General features: G+C 27.2%; 1 protein-coding gene across 4 annotated transcripts; it reads left to right on the top strand.

Moving 5' to 3' along the window:
- Positions 1-80: 80 nt before the first annotated feature.
- On the top strand, positions 81-19,023 carry LOC107457289 (rho GTPase-activating protein 19). Of its 4 annotated transcripts, XM_071177804.1 has the most exons (11): positions 124-236; positions 1,383-1,448; positions 2,783-2,971; positions 4,733-4,819; positions 6,285-6,494; positions 8,322-8,545; positions 9,265-9,435; positions 11,530-11,682; positions 14,249-14,332; positions 15,120-15,188; positions 18,703-19,023. In XM_071177804.1, exons 3-11 carry the CDS (start codon positions 2,803-2,805, stop codon positions 18,859-18,861), a joined length of 1,326 nt encoding a protein of 441 aa, XP_071033905.1. In that variant the 5' UTR covers positions 124-236; positions 1,383-1,448; positions 2,783-2,802; the 3' UTR covers positions 18,862-19,023. The 4 variants fall into 4 exon arrangements, with proteins under 4 accessions (XP_015930911.1, XP_015930913.1, XP_071033905.1 ...); XM_016075425.3 differs by lacking the exon at positions 1,383-1,448 and having other exon boundaries at positions 81-236; XM_071177805.1 differs by lacking the exon at positions 11,530-11,682 and having other exon boundaries at positions 125-236.
- Positions 19,024-19,337: the final 314 nt, after the last annotated feature.

The following is a 19,337-nucleotide window of genomic DNA, read 5'->3' as shown; positions in this document are numbered from 1 at the left end:
TATTTTAATTAAGGACAGGGCCAAATTATCTGATGTGAACTCAAAATTACCAAACTCATAAAAAACGAAATTTGATTAGCAGGGAATGGCAGTAAGTGCCAGCCAATGAACAGCAGCTAAAGCAGAGCGCAGTATTTAATAATAATGTGATCATCGATTGTTTGTAAATTTAAAGTGCATGTAAAATATCCTTATAAATATGAAAACTCATTGCGATATTCGAAATTTCTTTAAAGGTAAGGCAATTCCATTTCATTGTAATCATTGATTATATAAGAAAAGTTATAATATCATAATTCCCTGATCGTGACATCCGTTACGATTTCGCGAAAAACTATTGTTTATAATTTGTTTGTTCTCATTGATTAAAATTTCAAATGGTGCAAAAGAAAAAGTACTCCGTATTTAATATCATTGGGAAGCTTGCAAACTTTGCAAAAAGTTGCCGCATGCATATTTGAAAGTTAATATGGTTGATCAACTATGAATAATTTAGGAAGAGATAAGAGTTACCCTAGAGTTACAATTCTAATATGAAAAAATCTAAATGAAAATAATCATCTAAAATGAAAATAATCATGTGAAAGATTAGCATCTTGTATGCGATTCCTAAGAGTCTCCAAAACTTGGGACTGGCTTTATCCTAAGTATGTACCAAAACGGAAATCTTCCAGAAGAACTCTAAGAATTTATTTTCTTGACAATGAGTACAAGGGTACAGTAGATAATTGAGTACATATGATAGATAGTTGAGTACTTATAAGCAAATGTGCATCAAATTGCAAACGAGTTAAGAAAATTGATTTAACTATTTTAGGAATTTTAGTTTTGATCATTTTCAATTGTTGTTTATTATGCTTGTGAATAATATTTGAAATCTGAGTGATCATTGTTATTATAGATTAAAGCACTGTGTTGGGATCTTTTTGTATCTGTTGCCGAGAATTTTAGAACTTGCAAAAAAAAAATTTACTTTTCTTGTAGTTGAGTGGCAGAGTTATGATTTTAAACTCATAAAATCCCAGTTTGGTTTTTTCAAGGGTTTGTATTTGTAATAAAATACAAATTACTTTCATTAAATTTATTATATTTCCTTTACATCTATATTCTGTGCTTTAAAATTTCTAATTAACCTTTTTTAAAATCATGTATTAGAAATTTCAAATAATGTGCAGTATTTTTACAAACATTTGTTATATTACTTGTTCTAATGATTCAATTGAAACTTATGTTATAACAAGATTTAATATGTAATATTTTTAGAGTCACAATTCAATAAAATTGGGAAATTATTTATAAAAATATGTTTTAAATAATATTTTTCCATTTTAAATACTTTTTCTTGAATTCTTGTTCTGATGTATTCCTTGATTTCCTACTAGAGCTTATTCCTCTAGAAGCCCTCTTTCACTGAACATAACATAGGACAGGATAACACAGTTGGAAAAGTAATAGGATGCTCCATTGCATCAATATATTTTTCATGTTAAGAATTAATTTGAAAATTTTTTTCATTTGAATTAAAATCAATAATTTATTTATTCTCTTGAACATTTATTAATTTTTCACAATTCTGCAACTGAATAGATGAATTCTACAAAAGTAATTGAACTGCTTTATTAGCATGAAAAATATTAGTTGCAATTTATCAATGTAAATGACTTTTACTATAAAAAGTGTTAATAATTATAGTTATTAATCAAAGTAGTAGTACATATTAATACAGTAAAACTTACTCTAAGATTTTAAGGAATGAAAGAAAATGGTGAAAAACTCAATTAAGTTAGCAAAACACAATTAAGCCTTGAGGGGGGGGGGGAAACAGGNAGCCTTGAGGGGGGGGGGAAACAGTGGATTGGATTTTTTTTTACAACCCTATTAAGCAAAGGCATAAAATTGCCACACAAAAAAAGCATTTGCCAAATTCTTCTTTCTTTTTTTATTTTATTTATTGATTAAATGCTGAACAAAAACAATTTTTGCAAAAAAATAGAATTTCTTTTCACTTGGCTAGCCAAAAAACACCAAAAACTTATGTTATAGTTTGCTTGGGGATGAAGACCAATTGGTCTCCTAATGGGATCTTTTTTTCTCAAGTACCAACACCAAGAAGTCACCAGGACTTGGCGATTATTTTAGCATAGGTATCATTATATAAATCATCCCTATACTATAAATATGAAGAAGTTTCTGGTGTTTAATTAAAAATGAAATCATTTATAAATATCTAAATTAAGCAGTGTTCTAAGGTTGCCCAAGCCAAGATCCTCAATTAAACACCCTGAAAAGAAGAGTGTAAATAAAATTGATGGGGGTAAATGAAATTAAATGATACAAATTTACAGTAACTAAATCCATTTTTATGTATTTTCAAACAGAATGTTCTTAATTTTTCTCAAATATGAAGAATATTTTTATTTTAATGACTTAAGATATTAATATTAAATTTATTTGCTGATCACACTTTATTTTTTGAACCACCAATTCTATGCAGGCAGCTGAATTTAAGATTAGATGGTACTTATCCATTTGATTCAGATAGCACCTCTATATTTTCTAACCATTTATTTTTTTAAAAAAATGTTTTTCTAAATATTTTACACATCACATAATATAATAATATTTATATACGTATTTGCTATTGTGAATGGTTAATAATATTTTTGTATTTTTGTTCCAAATTAAGATTACAGTAATTAAATTGAATTTATTGGTCATAATCATATTATATTTATAAAGATTATTTTAGATTGGTATTAAAATTAATTTTATTTAATTGTAGAATAAATGTAATGTGCAGAAATGGAAGCAATACTGAAACTTCAGAAATTCGACCCTGAGAAACTAGTTGAATTATGTCGAATGCATTTGACATTTACTCTAGATTTGGATAATGATGCATTTTCTCATCTACTAGAAAAGGACAATGGAAAAAAGAAACAACGCAACTATTTTAGCCGTTTTATGAAAGGTGAATTTTTTTAATAATTATTTAAATACTTTATTCTTTTAATTAATAGTTTAGATTTGTCTCATTATATTTATAAGTAGTTTATGACTCATGAATATAACTTGCATGCTATCAGTTGTTTTTGTTACTGTAGTAAATCACAGCCAGTGATGAAGTTAATATTCAGACTAACTTTTTTTCAGAATTTGTTGCTTTTAAATGTCAATTAAAGGTTAATTGTTTATGTACTTGTATTGTGATATTGTGATTTTTTTCTTGTTTAGCCTGTCTTGTTAAGCCTGTTACGAAAAAAGTATTTGCAAAAAAATAATAATAAATAAATAAATAAAAAAAGACCTAAATCTTTTCCATGTAATTTCATGTCTTCCATTTTTCCTAAACTGCTTCAAAAGTTTAAAAAATGTAATTTTTATTGATATGAAATTTAATTGGTAATCATTTCTTTTTGCCTTCTTTATTTATATACATATATCTATAAGTTAAGTTTAATTATAAAAACTGCTATATTTCTCATTTTAAAATCAAATTTTAATGTCAAAATTAATTCACAAAAGAATAAAATCATTAACATCTTGAAAGATTTTTTTTAAAGTTAAAACTCAGTTTCTACTGATGAGATGGAGCTTTGCCACTAGCCACAATGATGATAATATAATAGAGGTGCAGAGCATGTTTGAACAAGCGAACGAGGTACATGGGAAATTGAAGCAATCCTGGAAAATTCTTAGTCCAATTAAAAAAAATTTTGAATTTTACTTAAAGTTTTATTGTAAAAAAAGTTCTGATTGCACATTATAATTTTAAATTATTACTATTTAAATATACCGTAATTCCATGTTGACCAATTGTAAAAGTTAACCCCTTATTTTTGATTACGAGATTGCAAATTTCTGGTTTGTTGGGTGTGTAAGTCAGTAATTATGTTGATAATATCTTTTGTCAGATGATATTAAACGCAGGACAACTTTTGAATTCAAATGTTATTGTAAAATTTTTGAAAAAGTGTGGAAATTTTAGATAGGGTTGAAGACATTTTTTTTTTTGAGGACAAAGTAAAATTATTTCAGAGTAGGATTACTTATGATTACATGCTAAATGTTATTAAATCCGACACAGATGACATTTTTGAATCTTTAAATTTGAAGCTGGTATATCTTAGAAGTTTTCATTGTATTATATTTTTTGAAATACTCTTGAATAGTTTAACTTTTCTTCTCCATAATTTTTTTCTGAACGTAATTTATAGAATTGTTTCTTTTCTAATAAAAACCTTTTAATGTATAGAAAATAGGATTAGAGAAAATGTAAAATTAATTCTTTATAACAAGTTAAAAATAATTTTTGGAAAAGGTAAATTTATACTAAGTTATTCATGTCTTATCTCATTGTTTATGATGCATCGATATTTCATGATCAATGAGTGTTCTCTTTATTACTTTACAATAATTTTGAGGTTTGAAAAATTGACCTATACTCTGAGATACTCTGATTTCTATTTTATATAAAATTGCAAGAACTAGATAAAATCAAATGATTTATTTATTTTTTCATTAAAGAAAATATATTAATAAAATATAAACTACTTTCTAAAAATATTTTGAAAAAGTTATTGTAAGTTGGAAAAAACACCGCAATTGTGAAAGAAATTTTAAACCAATAAAACTATTGTGGGGAAATATTAGGCTCTGAGAATTTTATGCACCTTTGTATTCTTAAATTAAATTTCCATGTTTTGTTAAATTTTGATTTTTATTCATTTAGACAAATCTATATCAGAAGTGATGCCTTTGAATCAAGAGACTATATCTCATATTTATCAGATCATTGAATTTCTGGGACGTGAGATAAGTAAGTTAATAAAAATACTTTTATTAATATTAATACAAGGTTCTGATGCATCAGTTATTTTACAAACTTTTCACAACTGTGATAACAAACAAAATAAAATAAATCTGAAATCTAATCTGTTTCAAAAAATTCTTTCAATTAAAATGAAGATATTATTTAAATTGCAAAATTTATTTCAATATTTTTCAGCAATAATAAAATGAGATATGGTAATAAAAAAAAATTTTAAAAGAGCATATAGCCTTACCCACAGGTTCCATTGTTTTAACTTTTTCTGAAGAAGATTAATAAATCTTGAATTCAATTAAGAGTTATTTTACTTATATATTGGTATGGAGGAGTATTAACTAATTGATGCTAGTTATTTTAGTGCAACAATTCTAATGAAATTTTCTATACATTAATTTAAACTTTTATGGGTTGCTCAGTTTTAATAAAATCATACTGAAAACTGTTGAAATTTGAACTGTTGTTCTAAAAAAAGTAATTCTGATGTTAAAAATGGTATATTTTATTCTTATCTGGTACTGTTCCAAAAAATGTAAGTTTTCTATCTTGATTTTTTGTGAAAAATGTTATCTTGATACCCTTTTTTGTCTACCAGGGAAGCCTATGAAATGGAAGGGGGGAAATTGTCCAATGCAAATGTTTAGAAATAAGTGATAATAGAATAGTTTAAATTTGAACAAATTGAGTTTAATATTAAAAAAAATTTGTTTTTTACATTTATTTTTTTTAAAAATTAACTTTTTTTAGATTTTTTAATTTAGTTTGGTACAAAATTTTAGAAGTTGTTATGTACAGACTTAAGACTTATGTATAGACTCTGTAAACTGTTAGAGTAATTATGAGCATACATTCTAACAGTGTTTGATTATAAAAATTAGTATGTTGTTTGTCAATGTGAATCCAAAATTTAATTAATTGTTTAGAGTATCTGTTCGATTTTTGATATGTTAATTGCTGTAGTATTGTAAAATTTTATTATGATATTTTTACATTTCTTTATGTATAATTCTGAAATTGGATTTTACTACACTTATTTCTTATGTAAAATATTAATTAACTGCAAATAAATCAAGAAATTATTTTGTTTCATTTTTCTTTCCAATATTGCTTTTTAAACTTCACTTAAACGTCATATCATAAATCATATATTAAATAGCTTAGATATTAATATTGTTTTTTCTAGATTAGAGTGTAGTCAAATTNGCATCCAAGTTTTTTTTTTTTTTTTTTTTTGTGTTTGAGAAAAAGTTTTTTTTTTCCAAGGTGTTTTTTCCCCCACAGTAGAAAAACTGTATAATATGTAAATAATTTACATTAAATAGCACTAAATTTTATCATTATATAAATGTCTGAGTATGGTAAATTGAAGTAAATATTTTGGTTATTAAATACTTTAAGGAGCTATGTAGGAATGTTGTATTTTGTTTTCTTTTGAAGTATTTTTTATTTATTTTAGACATAAGCCGTGAAGGACTCTTTAGAAAAACTGGTAGCTTGTCTCGTCAGCACCAACTTAAAACATTGTTAAGACTGGGAGAGAATATTGACTTCAGTTCTGAATTGTTTACAGTTCATGATTGTGCATGTGTTTTAAAGAGTTTCCTGGCTGAATTGCAAGAACCATTATTGTCTGAAGCTCATTATACTGCTCACTGCCAAATAACTGGTAATTTGAACTTCTTTCTGTTTTATCCAAAATATCCTCTTTATTTTTAAAAGCTATGACTCAATTTTTTTAGTTTTTATGGCAAATAGTCAATTAGAATAGTAGGGTGTGTTTGCCAATTTTAATTAGAATACATAATTTTATTCCTTATTTACCTGTCTCTGTCTTGATTTTCCTTTCCTGTCTTGAGGTATTTTAAAAAAATATCTTTTGTTTAACACTTGAAAATTTCTTTAAAATCGGAAGCATTTGTATCAACCCTTTATTACAAAAAAAAACTAGATTTATAAACAAACGCTATTCGATACACTATTCATGGACATTCATCTAACAATCTTGAAAGGTACTTAGAAGTTTATTACTAAAAGTGTTTACCTTTACATATTTTGAGAGATCTGTGAGACAAATGCTTATGAGTCTACAGTTAATATATAAAATTAATATTAAGTTTTTTAATTTGATATTCTTAGTTTTTAATCTTGAAACTCATTAAAAAAAACTAATAAATTCTTTGAATTTCACTTTTGGTAACAGGGTTTTTAAAAAAAAAGTATTAAAAAAAAACTCTTTTTAACCGGCGGGTTTTTTTAGATATTACCTAGTTTAACAATTTTTAGTTAAGAAATTCTTCATTCGAAAATAACTAAATAATGAATTAAAATTTAATAAAATAGCTTTAATTTTAATGCAGTACCATCCTTTCATGCTGACAATAATAAAAGGCTCTTAAATTAATTCCTTCTTTGACCAGAAATAAAAGCATAATTTTGAGGTTAGAAAAAGATGCTGTTTTCTGTTTTATTTATTTGTTTTTAAATACTTAAGTTATAATTTCAGTTTTTAATTATATATATATTTGTCTTTTGCAGGCCAACATAACTACTTTTTATTTCACAATTTTCTTAATAGTTTTTTGAATTACTCTTTAAATTATGTATTTAAAATTAGTTTTGATGCAAGTTAAATGATTAATAATGTGAATAAAATAATTGATCAATATTGTAAATTTTTATTAAATAAAATTTATAATGCAAACATTAATGTTAATTTCATGTTATTCTATATTTTATCATGGTTTTAAATTCTATGAATATTTATATTTTAATCCATCCATTTGTATATTTTATAAAACAAAAATATTCTTATAAAAGGAATTGAAAAATTCTATTTTTGATACTTTGTTATAATACTTATATATGCTTATTTCATTCATATTTGAAAACTTATTTATTAAAGATATGAAAGAAAGACAAAGTTATTTCGGCCTGTACTCCTCACCTATTCAATTCGAAACAAATCACATTAAGAAAGCTCAAATTATTGCTTTTTTTAAAAAATGATTTTTTTTAATGTTGGAGTAAGAAAAATTATTATATTAATTTAAAGTAGGGTTATGTATATTTGTGTATTATGTATTATTATTTATAGGTCAAATAAAAAATAACAGTTGATATAATGGTAAATTTTGATTATGTTTATGGTAAACTCATTAAGGTTTTATTAGGGTTTTTTTTTTTAAAGCACTTGGGCTTGTGACTGGGTTGAAAACCGATATGAACCGATATTGATAATCTTAAAAAAGGTGAATTAAAAATAAATTATTGCTGCTATCTAAATAAATTCCATTTGTTCAACTTGTGAAAATTTAGTGGCCATTATTATTGTGAGAAACAACATGCTAGGAGTTGAGTAATCATAGTGTTGTAAAAATTAAATGTAGCATTGATATGAATTCTGCCAGGGTTTTTACCATCTGTTTTTTACTTCAGAAATGGCTTTTGTTAAATTAAGGTTGTGTGTTTTAATTACAACTATTTTCTTTTCTAGATATGTGCCAAGATGAGTTGTCCTCTAGTCAAAAGAAATATATACTTGAAAAACAGTTGAAGTCAACTCAGTTACTTTTATTGCTTTTACCTCCTGATAACTACTGCCTTTTAAAATACTTACTTTTGTTGCTAAATCAAATTCACAACGCCCAAGAAAAGAACAAAATGACGTCTCAAAACTTAGCAACTTTATTTGCACCTCATATCATTTGTCCTAAAAAGGTAACCATTATTATGTTTTCAAAAAATTTATAACAACATTGTAACAAATAATATGATGCAAAACAATTTGTTCTGCTTTCCTCCTCCCCTGTAAATTAAATTCTTGCATTAAAAACCCTAAGATTATAAATTAGAGTAAGTGAACCTGCTGCTCTTTCACAAATATATGTATTTCTGAAATTTTAATGACTGATGTATTCTGTAAAATTACCCTACAGTTAAATAAAATACTTGTTTGTAACTCTGATTTTTTTACATTGCTCTATAATTGGGGACTGATGCTACAATAAAGAATTAACAATAATTATTTAATATAATAGAAAAGATTTATAAGTCAATTATTTGAGGAATTGTTTTTTGATATTTTTAGCTGTTGACTAGGCTAAACCAGTTTTTCCCTTCATTGTGCAACTAAATTAACAACTACATAAAAGTTTGCTAGCATGTAAGAATTGTTAATATTTTCCCCCAATTATGCGTGTTTCATAAAAATGTGGTCATTTTCCTTCACTGTATCAAGAAATTTAGTTAGTAAATTCTTGATATTTCTTTAATGCTTTTTTTAATTTTCATTAGAATTTGAATTAGAATTAGAATTTATTTTATTTGAGTTTGATGTAATTCTGAAGATACTGCACTATCATCTAAAGTAATAAAAACTGTATCTTATATCAATGAACAACTTTATTGGATTTAAACAAAAATGTTCATAATTACAGATGCCTGCTGAAGAATTAAAGAAAAATTTCCGGCGCATGGTGAAATGTATTACTTTTCTGATAGAAAATGCAACTACTGTTTTCAGCCCACCTGTTGAACTTGTGCAGGATGTTAATCTGTATCTTCAGGAAATGTCTTATGAAGGACAATTACAGTTTGCTGAGAAAGAGGTTTTTTTATCTGAATTATTTATAAGTATCACTTATAAATTTTAAAGATTTTATATTTTAAGGAAAGAGATTACAAATAATAAAAATTTCAATTTATTTATTTTAATTCAGCAAGGTGTTAATTTTGGTATAAAATCCAAAGCTTTCAAAATAATTTATATTATTCTGCTTCTTCCCAGTAAATGTTTTCAGATACTTTTATTGCTGTTTTGCAATTTGTGGTGGTAAACGATTTCAAAGTTCTAGTTATCACATCTTCATGTTGCAACTTGCAAGGAAATCTATCATTTAAAATTACCTTTTAGTAATGCTGTCACTCACAAAATAAAAACAGTTTCGAAATAAAACTATTATTATTTCCCTTTTAATTTGCTCTCATATTTACCAACAAAAGAGTGATACAAGCACTATCAAAGCAAACATTAACTACTAATTTTTCACCCATCTGTGCATCTTTTGATGTGAAATAAATGAATACTTCTCAATTTTTTTTTTATTCTTTGCAATCCTTGATAATTCAAAAATGAAATTATGTTTTTCAAATAATCGTTATTATTGATGTAATTAATTCCTTCTTATCGATGCAAAATTTTGAAGTCTCATATTATATATTTTGGACACCATTATGGAAAATTTAAATGTTCATCAACCTTGAACTCAATTTAAAGTATTGAAACTCTCTGATAGCTTGTTTATTTAATTATCCAGATTTATATACAATGCAGATGTGTCATATAATGTTGTTAAAGTGGTTAAAAAAAATTAATAATCAATTTGATTTTATGACTTTGAGCGATCACATAATTAAAACGTGAAACATTTCTTTGTGTAAATATTTTAACTGTTCTTAGGTTTTTCAGACCTTATATATTGTCAAATAATTCCAGTTAAAATGTCTGACGAGATTTAAACAATTTTAGAAAAAACATTGACGTTTTGTTTTAGACATTACAACTTTATAAAGTTTGGACCAAAGAAACTTTTAGTAGTTTGTTTGGTGCAATGTTGTATTTCAACAACAGTACAATTCAAAGAAACTTCGTCAATTTTAGTTTATGATTACAGTTCAAAATAACTGAACCCTGTATAAATATATTTAATTTTTTACCAGCGTTATACAACTGACCCGATTCTGAGTTTACGACTTTCAATGTTCAACTCTGTAGTCTTCCAATTTTGAACCAACCCAGAAGCCATGGTAATGCCTGGATCAGACCGAGCAAACTAGTCTTTGTGGAGGACTTTTTGGTGGAACTATCTTGCATTTGTGTATTAGAGAAGATAGACAGGCAAAACCTAGCACGCTTTGACTGACGGCAAAGATATCAAAACCCATGATCCATCAGCCACTGAGGATTTACATCAACACTGTAGTCAGTATAAGCAAGGAACAGAATTCGTATCAACCAGGCCACGCTGGGATTTGAACCTGGGTCATATCACTGGGAGGGAAGCGCTCTCTCACTTGAACCACTGTGACTCCTGTATAAATAAATTTTATATCCGTCGTTGAACAGCCGACCCAATTTTGGGTTTACGACTACTAATGTTCAGCTCCGTAGCCTTGTAATTTTGAACCAATCCAGAAGATAAAGGAACTCCTGGATCAGTACCCCCAGAGGTATTGATTTGTTTATGCGAACATGGAGGACTTTGCGATTTGACGGATTTAACATGCATCAGTCACCATTTACTACACGGGGAGTCTTCAGTCGGCTGGGATCGAACCCACAAACGCTTGGTCATGAGCCCAGTGCCCTAGCAATCAGGTTATGCCAGCCTTGTATAAATAAATTGATAAATTTGCTTTCTGTAAATGTAGGCAATTATTTTAGGCTCCCCTTTCTATTTTCATAAAAAAATTAAGTTAATGAAAAGAGCCAACTGAAACTTTCTACGTTTTATTTTCATAATTACACTGACAGAATAAATATTTATATGTATTAATTATTTCTTGTGCGACAAAATTTTATGAAAACTAAAATCTGACTTAGAATGTTGACCATAAACTTTTACCATCAAACTTGCATATGTAAATAAAGGTGAAAGAAAAGTTTGATAAGGGAAAAGATTTCATGCTTTTATTTCTTTTAGACAACAGCTGTGAAGACAGTGATTGCATTTTGTGAGAGACCCAACTCTGCTGAGGAGGAGTCTTCTGATTACACAAATAAAGCATTGTCTGAACTTCAGTCCTACATTGAAAACTTACCCAATTCTACCAGGAAAAGGAAACTTATTAAAAAAGTAGATATCAATAGCAGCCATTATGCTTGATATCTATGTAAAATTTAATGCATGATGGCCATGAGTTAATTGCAATTGTTATGTGTAAAACTAAATGCAATGAAATTTTTCAATTCTTTATTTGAATTGCCCTGAATTAAGTTTTTTTGGTGGGCTAAGTGATCTAGGACTTTATTAAAATAGATTTTATTTTAATCTTGATTATTAGATTATTTGTTGCTAGTTAAATAATATGATTTATAAATATATCTTAACTCAATATTCTAATTCATAAATACATTTTATTCAGATCTACATTGAAGACTTACCCAATTTTACCAGGTAAAGAAGCTTGTTATTAAAAAAGTAGATATCAGTATCAGCTACTAATCCACTGTACTTAGTATCTATATAAAATTTAGATCATGATGGCCATTAATTAAATGCAGTGAAATTTTTTAATGCTTTCTTTTATTTGAATCGCCCTGAATTAAATTTTTGGTGATTAGGTGATCCCTACTTTATTGAAATAGATTTTGTTTTAATCTTGACTATTAGATTATTTGTTGCTGATTAAATATTATTTATAAATACATTTCAACTTACATATCCAAAATACACTAAAAGATACACATTAAAATTTTGTAGTTAGCTTCTTTAATATTTTTTCTCAAGATCTGTTGAAGATCTTCTTGAATTAAATTACTTTTCATTCACCTCAATGTAACGCTCCAGTAGCACATTCAGTTAAGGCGTCTCTCGCACCAATGATTGGAGAGCTGAGGGTTCAGAGTTCGATCCTGGCAGCTGACAATACTAACCGGCATTGTATAAAAGCAAATCGCCTGTTAAATATGTAATTTCTGAAAGTCTTCTAGTTGGTTGTGGTGTGGAAGTTTGGAGATAGAGGTAGCAGCTCAGGCGATGTCCATATTGTCTGACTGAGGTCAAAATTATGTGGCATTCATACCGTAACTATTGAAAGATAAGTACCCTGGGAATGGGACTAGGTGTTGGTCTTGGTTGAGTGATGATTATGCACCTCAAAGTAATGCGTAATTTCTCTGGTCTCTCAATCATTTTTTATATAGTTTAAAACACTTTCAACATTATAATCAAATATTTATATAGGAATATCAGTTTTTAAGTATATGCTATGGAAAAGAAATTTTGGCCATCCTGAATAAGTTCTGTACTTGCTGCATTGTTTTTCATTTATATACTTAATAATTAAGTTTATCTTCCTTCCAAAGAAATTCCTTTCTCATAATTTTTAAGTAAATAGTTTTCTGATTTGATTAAATTTTTAAGATTTTTGTTTTTGTCTAAGAGTGATAATATACAATTGCAATTTAGTTATGGCTATTGTGTGAATTAAGCTGCATAAAAATATTCTTCTAAAAGTTAAGATTATTTCCAGTATCCCATAGTTACTTACTGCATTCTTGAGCTAATTTTAAATCTGTGCTAAAATCTCACTTGTTTTAATTAAGTTATGTTATTATGTAAACAACATATCCATGCTTTTCAATCAAAGCTTTTAAACATATTTTATATGCTATATTGCACTATTTTCTATGCATTTATATTTAAGTTGCATTTAAGAAAAAAATGTTTCTAATTATTACATTTTAATTTTGTATCATTAATCTAATTTTAATGTACATGAATATTGTTTCAATCTTTAAAATACCATTATAAAAATAACTGGAAATATATTTGAGTTACTAACAATGTATTATGCTACTAATAATCGAGGCGTTCAAAAGCTAATATTTTGTTCTGATGCTCAAAATACTACCACATTGCAATTTTAAAATTACTATGGAATTATATTTTTTCATATTGCTGATATTTCTGTTACATAACCAGTTAAGACTTCTTTTTTTTTAATATATATATATATAGTACAGTGCAGAACCTCTTATCCGGAAATCGGAAAACCAGATAACCGGAATGAAATTCGGAACCGGAAATTAATTTTCTTCCATTAAAAAAACATTTTTTTCCTGCAAGATTTTGAGCCCATTTTGCTATTTAGAGCGTACAGCGTATCGAGTTGACGAAAGAACTGATTTAGAGGACGGATCAAAAGCCATTTGTAGACGAATCTCACATAAGCACAAATAGCTTATGTATGTTAATAATAACATGTATAAGCCTGTATATAATTTTTATTTCATAATTTCTTCCCTTATTTAAACTTAAGTGTATTATTATTTATAATTTTTTATTATTTCTAAAACTATTTCAAAATAATTTTTTAGTTTCGTTTTATGAACATTAAAAAAACGGCATTTTGTAGCGATTCAGAAAACCGGAAAAATCGGTTATCCGGAATCGTGCTGGTCCCGATCGTTCCGGATAATCGGTTCTCTACTGTATATATATTTAAACTGGATTTTTTTCCAAATTATAAAAATAAAATATTTTAAAAACTGGATTACTTTGCTGATAAATTTATGATATTTTGTTTTTTATTTTCCTTATGCTTATTCATGTTCATAATTTAGACATTGTTTTTATTTGTAACCTTTTCTTTTGATTCTCATTCTATTATACCTATAAAACAAATAATATTTTGCAGCTTCAGAGAGATAATTATATGGAAATGAGTCGTGAACCACAAAAGAAGCATTTCAGAAGTCGATCTGTTGGCGCTGCAATAAAGGTGAGGATCTGTTTACTTTTCTGTTATATTTTCAAATATTTATGAACCTCGCCAATATAAATCTCATCACACATTTTTATCCAATACTTCATTATTTCCTTATCTTTTTGAATAAACTGCAAAGAAAGCTTCATCATATTTAATTATTTCTCGATTCATAAAATGTCTTTAAATGTAAAAAGAAATGTATCCAGATTTGCAAATTAAATTGCATTGAAAATTTCTTTTTATATGTAAAGTATATTTCACTTTAAATTCATTATTACTAATTTCAATCCTACTCGGCATGAATTAGCAAAAGAAAATCTGTTAAAATGATTTTTCATATTTCTTGGTTTAAAAAACTTACAATATTTTAGAGTTAATACCTGTGCTTTTTTTATTAAAAAAAATTACATGCTCTTAAAATGTTATAAAATTTCTAGCTTTTAGCAACAAACTTTTTTCTGAAATTATTAAGATAACAATATCCTCCTTACTTACAAATAATTCAAGTTCTGAAAGTTCACCTTGCGCTATTTTAAGGAAAAATAGTAACGGGTGCATAAAAGCATCACTTTGCAATGCAATGTTTAATTATTTAGTGTAAGAATATAATCTTTAAGGTAGTCTGTGGATCACAAGCCTGTATAATTAAAAGTTGGGCTGCCTTTTTTTAGAGCACAAACATTTCAGTGGATAATTGTTTCAATGAAATATAATGAAACTTATTGCTGTTCATTTTATTCTTTCATTTTTGGATTAAATATATTTCCATTGCTTTATATTGAAAACATTTTATTTACAGAGGCACATTCTGAAGAATTCGCATAAAAAGAAAGAAGATTTAGACCTTCGTCATTCAGCATATGATATGGTAACTTTTCATTTTTTAAAAAAAAATCATTAAATTTCAATTTGCTTCTTAATCTATAAATTGTCTTGTTTACTATTTAATTCCTTGCTTTTTTTTTTTTTTTTTTTTTTTTTTTTTTTTTTTTTTTTTTNTTTTTTTAATTGCTGCCTTTTATGTTTCAACTAAGATTGCACCATTACTATTTTATATCTATTTTTCATTATTTTACAAAATTGTTATAATAGAATAAATAATTGCCCATTTACTTCATAATTTGATCGCTTTTGCTCCTGATATTAACCAATAAATGTTAAATGTAACCTACAGGGTGCGGTAACATGAACTCAGATGAGGTTTATTACATCAGAGAACAGAATATTTCTTTTTTATTCATATATTTATTTCTTCTTTTTTTTCTACCACTTGAGATATAAAATATTTTATAATGTATCTCTTAGTTTATGTATTGTTCTTTGGCTTTTTTACTATGTCCAGCAAAAGATCTGCTATTTTAGAGTTGTTTAAGCAAAAAAATGTCATTCTGAAATCTTTCATTTGCTCTGTGAGCAATCACTTCAACAGCAATGGGATAAATTATAAAACATTTGCAGCCCATTGCTGAAAATTTCAATAATCATTTATGCTTCTACATAGTTGCAAAAGGCAGCCACTTTGAAGCCAATTAAATTTATTTATTAGTAAAAGTCTATTCTTATTATTATTTGTTATATTTTGTTACATTTATTTATTTTTAATAAATTTATATAAAAAATCATTCTTTTTTTTTTCCCAGCACCTTGTATTTTAGTTAACATTTCTACGTAATAATGTCTAAAAATGTTGTTCAAACTAAGGTAGACAACGTTAAAGAGCACAAAAATATTATTAAAAGCAGACAGCTGTTTCGGATACTCCAAGGGCAACCTTCATCAGTGCAACAGTTGCACTGATGAAGGTTGTCCTTGGAGCATCCAAAACAGCTGTCTGCTTTTAATAATATTTTTGTGCTCTTTAACGTTGTCTACCTTAGTTTGTATTTTAGCACAAAGGTCGCCCACTTGTGTATTTAAAAATGTTGTTATTTGAGTATTTAAGTTATTATTTGTTTGGTTAATTAAACATTTATATTTTTGTATTCTATCCAAAATATGATTGTATTTAACATATATATATATATATATACAGTGAAACCTCCTGTTATGGACACTCCTGCAAAACGAACGCCTCTCATTACGGACACATTTTTAATTCCCCTGGAATCTTCTATGAATAAACCGTTGTGTACGTTCTCCGTAAAGTGGACACTCCCGTAACCGGATGCGGGCAGTCATTTTGGCCCTGAAATGTTATTTTCTATCTCTTCAAACCGAACACTACTTATTCTAAATTTTAAAAAAAAAAAAAACTATTTCTGCTTCAAATTGCAAGGGGGAAAGATGCAACTTTTCGCCTTCTTTAATCCATGATAATTTTTTGCCTTATCCATAACTAAAAATATTGTTTCACTATTGAAGAATCAATCTTTTTCCTGTCACCTTGCCTTATGGTTATAAAGAAAGGAGAGAAAATGGCACTGCTCTCCTGAAATAATTCGGACAGCGGCATCTTTTCATCTGGACCTCACAGGTAATGAGACTCCTTAAGTTGAAATGACATCTTAAATGCTCTCAATGCTTTCTCCCCATTGAAAATTTCTTTAATTTCCTTATCAATTTGAAGGCTGTATTTATCACAGCTGGGGTAAAAAAGAGAGCAGAAATATAATCTCTGATGTATTCATATAAATGAAACACTAATTCAGTCACTTGATAGCTGATCAATTGTGAATAAGTAACTCCATAGGCCCTAATGACTTGACTATGAATCCTGTGAGGTTTACTTTCAAGAAGGTATTAACCATGTTCCTTATCTTAACCTAATAATTGAAACCGACTGAGGACTGAAAGCTCCTATTCTGTATCATATGTCTGACTTGAGTATCCATGCTAATAGGAAAATTATATTTATTTATCTGTAGCTGCATCCAGAATTATGTATTTATATTAAACTTCTTTATATATTCTTTTTTATCTTTCTTAAAGTTTAAATAAATGCCCTTGTAGATAGTTATTGTAAATTATTTAATTACTTGAACATCTTTGGAAATATTCTAAAAGCAATTAACAGTGTTAAACTTCGTTATTAGGGTACCCTTCCCGTAAGCGGACAACTCTCATAAACGGACAATTTTTTGGTCCCAATTTTGGACAATTTTTTGGTTACTGCATATATATCATGAAAATTTCATTGTACTCCTGCCAGCTCTCTCGCTTTTGTGCCCAGTCTCAGGGCCTCAGACAGCCTATGCGTTTTCTAAGTAGCATTATTAATCAAAAAATCTGTGCATAATTTGCAGCAGCCCTCAAAACTTTCCTTCAGATCAGCATTTAGTAGTTCTAAGTGTGATATTTAAATTCATGGTAAAATTGCTAAATTAAGTAATATTTAAATTGTTTCTCTTTTGAACACAAAGTATTTCTGTTCTTGTAAAGATTTTAGGAAAAGATGACAAAACTATGTAGTTTGTTCTGTTTTGTGCTTTAGAGTGTGAAAACATTTCAGAATAGAAGTTTTTCATTCTGATGGAAAATAACATAACGATGGAAAATAGCATAAAGTCAGTAGTGGGAATATTTAGCCACGCAAAAAAAAAAACAAAAAAAAAATCCAGACTTCATTCTGTTTGTCTTATTTTATTTTTAGCTGAAATGAGCTTTGGAAAATTTGTTGACTGGGAAGACAAACCTGAAAAAGGTTCAGAAAAAGTCTTATATCATGATTTTAAGAAATAGATAAATCGTTTTGAAATTTTTAAGTTTCATGTATTATTAAAGCTATTTATATAACTTTAATTTAAAAAATGCATCAATTTCCTTTTTTTTATACATATATTTATTGTTTTGCTTATTGCATTATCACAGAAAGTCTCCTGCTTTTTAAATTTCTGAAGTTGACAGATCTGAATATACAAATACATAATTATACTTAGTAACTAACAACTTATGTCAATTAAAATCTATAGTGAATTGAAAACAATATGATGGGGAGAAAAAAAGAAAATCTAAGCCTGATTTATGTAACTACATGATAAGGATTTATCACTTCATAAGAGTAATAATTATGATGCATATATTACAGGAAATCTGACTAAAATTAAATACTGGTTAGATTTATTTTTTCTAATTAGCAACATGTCACAACACTACCAAATAACTTAGAAATATTGCTTAATTTTAGCAGCTAAAAATATTATCTACATTTATGTTTTCAGTATTCAATTTTTATAGTTTTCTTGCTTAACTGAAACGTTAATGGGGTTCAAAAAGTTAATGTTTTTGTTGTTTTTTTCACCCGGTAATGATTTTAAAACGTTCATAAAAAATTACATTTGCATTTTCCATTACGATTTATTAGAAGTCATGAAAATATGAACTGATTCATAGAAAGGATATTTTTTATAGCTTTTTTTACTCATTGATTACTTTTCCCTGCATAGGCGTTGCCTGCATCAAAATCAACTGAATCCATACCAAAATCTAAATCATTTGATGCTTTAGATTTAGAAGCCAAGGAATCCAGTCGTTTTTCAGAAATGAAGAAAAATTTCTTGCGGGCGTCTAGGAAAAAGGTGCACAAGATTGTCAAATCAGAATAAGTGTTCTGCGCTGCTCCTGGTTGCTACTTTAAATTGTCATTTTGGAAATATATATGTTGATTTTTTTTTATTAATTTTTAGCTATGATTATACTTTTTATTGTATATTGAATGCAAATTTATATTCTTGTACAAGTTTGTAGATAAAATTATTGTGTACAAAGTGTAGTTTAATTGCTTGACTCATAGTTATGGAAATATTTTAATCCATTTATTTGAAACATTAAGCTTTTTTCAGCTACCCCTTATCAATGTCAAATGAAGTCAATCTATAAATTGTTTACGTAATAAATACAGCACCTCCTTCTGTTGCTCTTTTTGCCCTCCTAAAGTAAATAAATCAGGGGCTGTCCAGGCCGAATTTATTACCGTTTAGCGGTACCTTCACAAATTCAATTTTAGGCAAAATGGTAGTTTCACAAATTCAACTTAAAAAAAAACGGTAGTTTCACAAAATACTTTTTCGTAAATAATTTT

Source organism: Parasteatoda tepidariorum, chromosome 2, assembly GCF_043381705.1.
Source record: "Parasteatoda tepidariorum isolate YZ-2023 chromosome 2, CAS_Ptep_4.0, whole genome shotgun sequence".
NCBI lineage: Eukaryota > Metazoa > Arthropoda > Arachnida > Araneae > Theridiidae > Parasteatoda > Parasteatoda tepidariorum.
The sequence above is the reverse complement of the archived record's forward strand: the minus strand, read 5'-3'. Positions and strand labels throughout refer to the sequence as shown.